We start from the raw sequence: 10,620 nt of genomic DNA, 5'->3' as shown, positions 1-10,620 counted from the left end.
ATCACTTGATGACCCCATAACATTAGAGTTTGTAAATGCAGGAGGGGGATGTCTCACTAATAATTCTATTGAGGCTAAAATCCATGAGAATGAAACTGCCGGTCTTGATTGACTTGTTGAGGCGGGTTCCTATAGCATAAGTTTAGATGATTTGTCCATCCGGGATTGTACATGTTGGAAAAGGGATCATACTTACATTGGGGCTGCCCATTGTCAACTGCATTAGCTTATTCAATGTAATCTTCTTACATTGTTAGGCACATATCCGAAGCATGTCCTTATAACGAGCATATGCTATAAAATTTCACCTGTTGTATCAATGATATTGCGGTCAGTAGGCATCAATCCTACTTAGAAATATTGAATGAGCAGTTGATCGGGTATCTGATGATGAGAGCATTGAATGCACAGTTGCTCAAATCTTTCCCAATACTCAAAGAGTGTCTCCTATGAGATTGTCGAATCCCACATATTTCTTTCCTTATGTTGGCAACTCGAGAGGCTGGGAAATACTTTTCAAGAAAAAACTTCTTCATGTCATCCCAAGTTCCAATGGAACTTGGGAGAATATAGAAAAACCATGCTTTTGCTGCCCCTTTTAAAGAGAAAGGGAAACCTTTCAACTTAACATGTTCTTCATCAACTTCGTTCGATTTCATGCCAACACAAACCATATGGAACTCCTTGAGATAAGTATGAGGATCTTCTCCAGCAAGTCCATTGAATATTGACAATAAGTGTATAAAACCAAACTTGAGCTCGAAGTTCACATTATTGTCCATGTTTATGTACAATGGTTGATCCTACATGTTAAAAGCAGCGAGCTCCTTGAGAGTCTGTTGTCGTGCAACAATCATGGTGTTGGTGCGAGCTTCCTTTTGTAACTTGCGTAAAGTGTTCTCTATTTTGAGATCTACCTGCACTTGTCTTTGGTTAGTAGAATGAGTTACAGGCATAAGTCATCAAGAAAACTCAAAAGAAACCAATCACACAAAAGATATAAAGTAGTGCAAATTAAATGAAAATCATACGCTAGAACACAAAAACTACTTAAAAACCCTAGAAAACAGCAAAATTTAGCCTCGATAGGGTGGGGCTAGTAGCCAAAGGCAACTAGTCTTGTTCAAAACATCATTTCCCTTCATGAAACAAAAGGCCGAGACCTAATTCTACCAAAAAATCGGTTTTGAACAGTAATTGTACAGTACCACTATAAGCAACACTGTTTCTATTTCTTTTTCTTTGTTTTCAACAATATAAATAACATTCATTGCAAACAAAAATCATAGCACAATAATCAACTAAAATCACTTCCCCGAAAACGGCGCCAAAATTTATAGCGATGTCGCAGTCACACAAATTAATCATCATAGCTTAAATAAATAAGATAGAATAGAGCAAGCAAGGGGTCGATCTCACGAGGAAGGTTTAGTTCAGATTTTTATGCTATACAATATGCAATTGGGGGGGGGGGGGGATTGAGGTTATCTAGGATATAACAGAATTAAACAATCAAGCTAAATTTAATAAATAAGAAAACTATTAAGAGAACAAACCTTGGTTTCAAGTAGACGTCCACCTACGGAAATCAGAACCGATCATTGAAATGAAACATCAATTTATATTTTGAATCTTTATCTTTTCTTAACATTGGTTAGTTAACAGATCCATCGTATAACTAACCTTAACTATCAAACAATCATAGTGTCCGCACTAGTAATTTAATTCAATGGCAGCCTTAAAAACTAGATAAATTGATTAATCTAGACAACATAATTGTCCGTAGTTCATGTTTGATTTGTTCGAATGTTCTCCTTAAGATTAATAATGTAGATTCATCACAATTATTAAACTCAATTGCTTCACAAGATTATTACCACAACTCTGGTTTTGATATCAAACTTAGCAATAGATTGTTCACAATAATAACTTAGAGTCCGCTCTAGCAATTAAAATAAATAATCATAAGACATAAGTATAGGAAAATAAATATATTCATCATATAAACTGAAAAGAAAAGGTAAAATAAATCTTACAGATCTTGAAATCCGAAGGTTTCTATGTCCTTGCAACCAAGAAAAAGAGTTTAGCCTTGCATGTCTATTGAACAACTAATAAAAAAGAATGAAGAATGCATGATTTCGGGTTTGTGGAGGAAATGGTGTGTTTTTATTCTCTTTTCTGGCCGCCCTTCTTTCCTTTCTCTCTTTCTTTTTATATCATAGAAAACTCTAATCCCTTTTCTACAAAATAATCCTTTCCTAAGTAGACAATTTACATTTAAGTAGTTCAATAACTATTTTCCTAAAAAAAGAGAGATAGTCTTGCATAAAATCTCCAAGTTTTGACTTTGGGCTTAGAAGAGTTAAATTGCCTAAATAAAGACTTGGATGTCGGTTTGGATGCTTTATGAAGTAATTTGGACTTGTTTCTTCACAAAACTTGTTTGCTGGCAGAATTTATGTGTCATATTAGAAACATCATATCTCTCTCATATGAGCTCGTTTTTTGCTGAAATTTGGTATACTGTTAGTTTTTCGAGTTAGGAATCTAACAAAATTGAGTTGCATTAAACGGATTTCTCTAACTCAAGATATTCAGGTCGGAATAGCCGAATGTCAACATTGACATAATGCAAGATTTGTCTTTGAAGGCTGCGATTCCATGCTCTTTTTTTTTCCTTGCCATATATGTATAGAAAATTATGAATGTTAGCTTTCTAGTGCCCACTGAAATACTTCTAAAGCTCAAGCTCTGCACAAAACATCGATCAGAGGTCAAATCTGTTGATTATCTCTAATTTACTTTTTTTTGAATTTTACATTAAAAATGCCTTTAAAATATAAAATAAATAATATTAAGACATTTTATATATAAAACATAAGTAAAATATTAGGTAAATATAAGTAAAATTATCAAATAATATGGTTGTATAAATAAAATTCCATTAATAAATCTAAAAATTTTGATAGTAATATTCTTTAATGGGACCGATTGATTGGAAGGTGAACAAAGCAAATCCATCCCATTTCACTGAACAACAGTTCTCATGGCTACATAAATCCGAATTAAAAAAAAAATGCTAACCTGGGCTTTTAGCCTTTTGAAATAAGAAGTTTCGGTAATTTTAGTTTCAGAAACTATATATTTAATTCTTATATTTTTATATTAATTTATAACTTATTTTTCCCTTCATTTCATGCTATTTTTTAATTTGTTTTTTAAATATAGAGAAGATAAAAAAAAATATATATCATGGAAAGATCGAGGAGAAAAGAGGACATTTTTGGAAACAAAAAAATACAATTAAACATGGTTAATACTGATCATTATATTATTTTATCATATTTCAGACTACAGGGACTAGTTCATTTATTGTAATAAACTAAAGGTACTGATTAAATAATTAAGTCAGATAACAAATTATAAAAAAAACAAGATAAACCTCTGAAAAACCTCTTCTAAGTTCTAACTAACCAATTCAATGGCTATTTCTTCTTCCCACTCTCTCCTCCCTCCTTTCCCTTCCATCATTTCACCCCATAAACGACACCATTTCCCAACTCTAAACACCTTACGCTGTGCACCAAGAAAGGACCTTTTTTATTCAAAACGACAATGTTCAATTATTGTCCATGCTAAAGCAAAAACAAAAGCAAAGGAGAAAGAGAAAGAGAAAGAGAAAGCAAAGGCACCGCCACCTCCTTCGCTCCATGCCTCAGCCACTGTAGAAACATTAGAAGAAGAGGAATTTGATGCTGTCAACATAGCAGAGGATGTAACCCAGGTTCTGTTTTTCAATCAAAATCACTAATTCTGCCACTGGGTTTTGCTCATTTATTTTTGCAAAGCTTGCTTGCTGACGGATTTCTTGTCAAATGATTTTGATAAAGTTAAAATTTTGAAATCTTTAATTTTTGTAAGCAATTCATTATGTTTCAAAAACCTTCACTGATTTGAGCAGTTGTGACAAATTGATACAGTTGATAGGGAGAACACCAATGATATATCTTAACAAAGTCACACAAGGCTGCGTTGCGAATATTGCTGCTAAACTTGAATCCATGGAACCTTGTCGAAGTGTCAAGGATAGGTAATGTTCTCCCGCTTTATTACTTTGGTAGTTTCTTGACTATATGTAATGTGTGGATGGGAGTTTTTCATTTTCAATGATTCGTACCATAATGGGATTCACGACTTTTCAAGATGACCCTTCTATATCTTAGCTGGTCAAATTTTCATCTGAACTGCCGTGTGTGGATTCTTAATTAATTGAGAAGAAGATATATATTTGTGCAAGTTTTCAATGTTCTTCTCGTTGAGGCGTTTAAGAGGTGTCGCATTTGACTAATGTAATCATCTATTTGTCAATTGCGGACTAAATCAATCATCTATTTGTCAATTGCGGACATTTCAGAATTGGTTATAGTATGGTGTCTGAAGCTGAAGAAAGTGGAGCAATTTCCCCTGGGAAGGTAAGTGGTGTACCGTTTGTTGTAGAGATATATTACCGTTTGGACAATTCCCTTTTACAGTGTTTGATTGTTGTTCATATCATATGCTTGTCATTTTTTCAGAGTATATTAGTTGAACCAACCAGTGGAAATACAGGACTTGGAATTGCTTTTGTTGCTGCAACTAAAGGATATAAACTTATTATCACCATGCCTGCATCCATAGGTCTTGAAAGAAGGGTCCTCTTACGTGCATTTGGAGCAGAAATTGTCTTGACTGATCCAGAGAAAGGTTTGAAAGGCGCTGTTGATAAAGCTGAGGAGATTGTTCTCAGCACACCAAATGCATACATGTTTCAACAGTTTGAGAATGTGGCTAATACAAAGGTCATTAGTGCCTCATTTAATGCTACTTAAAAGTTCTCTCTATTGCATCTTAGTCTTCTCCTTTAGATAGATATATGAAAAAAGTTTTCTTGCTTGAATTGCAGATCCACTTTGAAACAACAGGACCTGAAATATGGGAAGATACTCTGGGCAGTGTTGACATGCTTGTTGCTGGAATGGGGACTGGGGGTACTGTAACTGGCACTGGACGTTTTTTGAAAATGATGAACAAAGAAATTAAGGTTTTTGTCACTTCTTATTGTTTCATTCCTTTTGATAACTTGTGGATAGCACATCGAGTTTACATTTAGGCAACTATAGTACTGAAACAACTTACCAGTAATAATTAAATTCTAGGAAATGTGTTGTGGTAACATGTCGTTATCTATTTCTTGGTGCTCCTGCATGCTTGTGGGTGTTTCCCATTCCATTTACGTGGATTATTTTTGTTGCTATTTATTGTGACATTCTCATGCTTTACAAAATAAGAACAAGGAGAGAAAAATTAACTAAAAATGAGGAAGGAAATCTTAAAAATAGAAGATGCATGTAGATGTTTTAACATGAACCAGCCTAAATCATAATCTCTGATTTATCAAAAGCAAGCTTGTTGGAATAGTTCACTCAATAGAAGTGTTCAACAGTTCAGACACCTCATATGGTGAGAATGGTTGATGGGCCCTAATGTCACATAGATTTGATATGAATATTATGATTAAAGAAATCAAAATGATAACCTTCAAAATGTTTTAGATACCTGTATTATACCTCAATTGAATTAAACAGTTGTTGAACCTAGCTGAGCAGTCTTTTGGATTCTTTGGTAGAAGAAATTGTAAACATAGACTCGTACTTGTGAAGAGTAATTCTAAGCAAGCTTGTAAACGTAGAAAATGAGATTGTTTAATGAATCAGGCTTCATAATTCAAACAGTAGCATACACAACTAAAGTGTTCTAATTTTTGAAAAGTCAAATCCTACTCATAATACCTGGGGATGCACGGAATGGACATTGACATTTATAGAAAAGTAATGGAGGCGTGTCTATGTTTGAGATGCCTTGGATAAACCAATTATGCGTTCAAAGAATCATACCTTTGACATGTCCAGATATCAATTAGCATACCCATGTCATAAGAATCAACTAGAGAGAAGACTCCTATGGACCAAGAAGATGCATAATTTTTGGCACCTGAACTTATGTGGTCATTTCAAAGTCCCTGAAAATTATTGCCAAGTCACCATTTTATGACACTCATTCCTTGATGAGTTTGCTTGTTGCTCTCGGAAAGGGTTCTCTTACAGGAGTTTGAGTGTGATCGTGTTCAGAGTGATTCCTGCTTATATCTGAGCATTTTAGGATTCATGCTTAATCTTTTCATTCCAGCTGGCCTTTCAGCTCTATTACAATACTGAATGCTGCCATAATTCTACTTGGACAAGGGCATTGACTTGGATAAGTGTTTTAACTTGTGGAAAAATAGCATTAGGTTAAATATGTTTTGGTTGATAGTTATACATGCTACATTTTAGACGGACATCAATTTGTGTTTTATTTAAATATTTGTTTTTTCTAAGCTTATCACACCTAACTTTTATTCATAATCTTACTGGATGCTCTGTTGGACTGTATAAGAGGACTTCACATAATGTTGCTTGAATGATGATTTCAGCAGCTGTTTCAGTGCCTATTTAAACACCGCATGATACTGTAACTTTTTCTCAAAGGCTAGGCATGAACCTAGATTATCATTTAGCTTCTGACAAAGATGCTTTATAGATCATCTAAATGTGGGTTATTTTTGCTTATACTTAAAGAAAGATACCACTACTTAGTTTGGTTTGGTTTGGTTTTTAGTATATAGATGTGGTCAGTTAGACTTTTAAAGGGATTGGTGGCTTTTATTTATTTATTTTGTTCATTTCCAAATTCTCATGGTGAAAATGTAATGATTGTTTCAGTGCCAATTTGAAAAAATAAATAGTATTTATGCAAAGAGATAATAAGCTATTCTAAATGATTTCCTGGATCATAATGTTTATTCTAAATCTGTCAGGATGATATCACACCATCGATACCTTCTTAATATGTTTTAGCTATTTCTGTAATTGTATGTTTATGAGTTTCCGTGTTTGATATGGCCTTTTAACTTGTTAACATCTAATGATCTTAGATTTCGAGTTTGATATTGCTGCCAAAATGTAATCTTTTTCTATAGTCCAAACTAAGCTGGTGTTGCAATACTTACCCAATTAGTTACATCTAGCATGTCACTTTGAAGGGAAAATTGGAGTGTTTACTGTACATGATTTTGATGAGTGGCAAATATTAGTTTCTGCAGCATATTGCCTCTATATATGTTGTTCATCTTTCTGTATAACATAATGTTTAGTCTTCAAGTCTTGTTTGCTTAGGTAGTTGGAGTGGAACCTGCTGAAAGGAATATAATATCTGGGGAAAACTCAGGTAGAAATCATTTTATTTTCTATTATGTTCATAAATGTTTTCTCAAAAGTGTATGGCTTCACTATTAGTTGCCCATAAATTTTGATGCAGGTTATGTGCCAAACATCTTAGATGTTAAATTGCTTGACGAGGTTGTCAAGGTAAGAAGATGCCAGCCAGTTAATATTCTTATAATTAATGGTATCCATATTGTGTTAGCAACCTGGAAAAGGTCTTATTTTTTTCATTCTTTTATTAGTTAAAAGAATGAAAATCAATTGATAGAAATGTTATAAAATAGGGAGTTTTGTAGGATCAGAAGAACAAATTGCAAGAAATTCTTGGTTTTTTTTTTTTTACATAATTTGATTGATTGCACAAACATTTGTAGAAGTAAATACACAACTTCTGCTTTTCAAAAATACCAATCCTGGTTGAACCAAAAAAATTAAAAAAGGCTAAAATTGAAATTGACTATTTTTTCGTACTTCAATATTTTGAACTGTTTGATCCACAAGTCCCACTATTCCTCCACACTAAAGAGCATTGTGTGTACAATATTGATGCTTATCTCCCTGTCCAAGAACAATTCCTTTTTCCTTATTCTCTATGTCTGCTAATTCATACAAAGAGGTTGATTTTCAGTTTATTTATCACAAAAATTGATCTGGGTGAACTTTTTGATAAAATTTGTCCTCAAAACTGTAGGTCACAAATGGTGAAGCTGTTGAAATGGCAAGGAGATTGGCATTGGAGGAAGGTTTACTGGTAATATACAAAGAACTTTCAACCAAGTTTTGGTTGGAAATTTCTCCATTTCATATTCTATTATTTATCAGTTGCTTTGCTTTCAAGGTTTAGCTTAATTTTAATCCTGGCTGAGTAATGATCTAGGGTTGTTTTACAGATGACAGTTGTCTTAGCTAGGTGCTGACCTCAAAATGATATTTGTTCTTTGACTTCTTTTCCTTTTCTGGGTCAGAAAGAAAAAATAATGTTATATCAATCTCATGCTGGCTTTCTCAGTGTCTCAGGGTGATTCCAGAAGGCCAGAAGAACTTCTTTGCTAATTAATACATAAGAAGATATATGAATACGTATATGGGCTGGCTATTTTTTATATCAAGCCTGTATCTCTATGCTTATGTAATGTGTTATTTATATAAGCTGGTTAGTTGAATTTATATTCCTTGCTTGTCTCCAGGTTGGTATTTCATCAGGAGCAGCTGCAGCTGCAGCAATCAGTTTAGGTAAAAGGCCTGAGAATGCTGGAAAACTTATTACAGTAAGTAAATTTTGTAATTTTGTTCAATTGTTCATATTTAGCACAAGCATTTGAGATTATGGAGGTTATGCATGGCTAGTTGCCAACCTATGGTTACTGGCAATTAACAAAATCAAAAGTGGAGAAATTATAATTTCCATATTGTCTACAAATGTTAATTCCAAGTCACCTGTGCCTCAATAAGATGGGAACTTGAAGACCTTTCAGGCCACTTTAAACTTAAAGATCCTTTTGTTGTGGTTTCCTCTATTCACAATAGTGCGATTGACTTTTCTTCAGAAGCATTTGCTACCCTGATCTTTGATTTGAGGGTGATATTATATTTTTCCTTTCATTTTCTTTTCCTTTCAAGTGAGATGTAGGCTTCAACTATACTTGAGAAGCATTTTTGTGTTTATAATTAGGATCTAGTTCAATCTGGATTAAACTAGAACCTACAAAAGAGGGCTTGCTGGATGTGGCACCCCAATGACCTAATCTAAAGCAATTGAGATTAAATCTGTTTCAATAAATTGGCAGTAAACCAAGTGAAGGTGGCTAGGGGCCTAAACAAAATGTCCAAAGGTATAGAATTCGTTTCTCTTGACTTGAACAGATGCAAATTGCATCTTTATAGTGATGATGATTTTATGATTTCTTTGGGGTTTGTTCTAAAACATGATAAACTTCTAGATATCTACATTTTGAGATCAGCATGATGTAATAGATATATTTCCTGATTTGAAAGAAACAACTGGGTGGAACCTGTATACACTCTTTCATGGACAATTAAGATATTTAACTAATATTTTTTGTGTAATTTTTTTTTTTTGATGTGTAATAATATGAAGTCATTATTCTCAACCTGAAAAACTGTATCTAAACTTGCCCTTTAATGGTTCAATGTTTTAGGTTATATTTCCAAGCTTTGGTGAGAGGTACATTCCTACTGTTCTATTTCATTCTATATATGAAGAGGTTCGAAATATGGAACAAAGATAGTTGAACTATCCAGAAAATTAGTCCTTCTGAAGAATTGGGTTATTTTTTCCTCGTATCTTCATGAGAGAAGTAACCATTACATTGATCGATAGGTCAGTAACGTAAATAGGTTTCCAGAGCAACTTCTTAAATTGAATGTTCCTGGATCACTTAACTTCCCCACATCTTTTCCTGCAGGTGCCATGTTTTATATATATTTATTGAATCTGGCTTTACTTTTAAAGCAACGTGGGATACCAAATTTTGTCCTCGAGGAAGGTGTCCTTCAGAGCTCAGCAGCTGAGTGTGTTGGGCCAGTGTCCATGCCTTATAATCTTGTCCCTGCATTTTACAACCTATCATGTGCTATATATCTTAGTTAAGCAGTCAATGTCAAATGGAGCTGCTGTAATTCTGTCACACATTCACATCATGTCACTTATGCCCCTGATCCTACTAACATTGTAGGAATTAGTTTCATCGTATGCTCTTGGTTTTTGCTAGTTAGGTTCAGATTTCGGGGAATTCAAGCCACAATTTCTCAATGATTGATAGGCTGAGGCCAGTTTCACACTTTTGACTTCTGTGTGAATGAATTTTCATTGCTGTTCATGGACTAGTTGGCCACTTTGCCTGCGCCAGGACTATGGGCTGGCTATTTTTGCTTCAATGTACCTGTTGGAAATTAACAGTGTCAAATAAAAATAAAGATGAGTAAGTTTGGAATTGGAAACTGTTTAGGCGGTGAGGATATAATATCATATTAAAAAATTAAATAAATCTAATGGCTTAAGCTTAATTTGACTTATTAAAATATAATTTATATTATTTTTTAATCTAATGGCATGCGAACGGGAGATGTACCACGAAATAGCGACCTTGAGAATGAGAAAATTAACGGCATTTACTATTGTTTAGTTCACAATAATCCGAATTAAATTCCACCTCCCTTTTCTATATTTGTGATTTTTCCGGCAATAAATGGCGTGAGGAGGATTTTCCCTTGCTTTGGAAATTGTTTTATTATGTAGACATTGATGTGTCGCGTCAGTGTCATGGTGATTGTGATCTCATATGCTTATGAGAGA

At 33.9% G+C, this 10,620-nt stretch overlaps 1 protein-coding gene across 1 annotated transcript; it reads left to right on the top strand.

Annotated features, from left to right (window-relative positions):
* Positions 1-3,448: 3,448 nt before the first annotated feature.
* Positions 3,449-10,105, top strand: LOC133667922 (S-sulfo-L-cysteine synthase (O-acetyl-L-serine-dependent), chloroplastic-like). The gene is made up of 11 exons (XM_062087634.1): positions 3,449-3,787; positions 3,984-4,093; positions 4,418-4,475; positions 4,578-4,841; positions 4,946-5,083; positions 7,257-7,308; positions 7,399-7,448; positions 7,996-8,055; positions 8,492-8,572; positions 9,464-9,645; positions 9,731-10,105. The coding sequence occupies exons 1-10, from the start codon at positions 3,485-3,487 to the stop codon at positions 9,551-9,553; spliced, it is 1,206 nt and encodes a 401-aa protein (XP_061943618.1). The 5' UTR covers positions 3,449-3,484; the 3' UTR covers positions 9,554-9,645; positions 9,731-10,105.
* The last annotated feature ends 515 nt before the right edge of the window (positions 10,106-10,620 follow it).

This window comes from Populus nigra, chromosome 11 (assembly GCF_951802175.1).
Source record: "Populus nigra chromosome 11, ddPopNigr1.1, whole genome shotgun sequence".
NCBI classification, from domain to species: Eukaryota; Viridiplantae; Streptophyta; class Magnoliopsida; order Malpighiales; family Salicaceae; genus Populus; species Populus nigra.
This window is presented reverse-complemented; position numbering and strand designations above follow the sequence as displayed.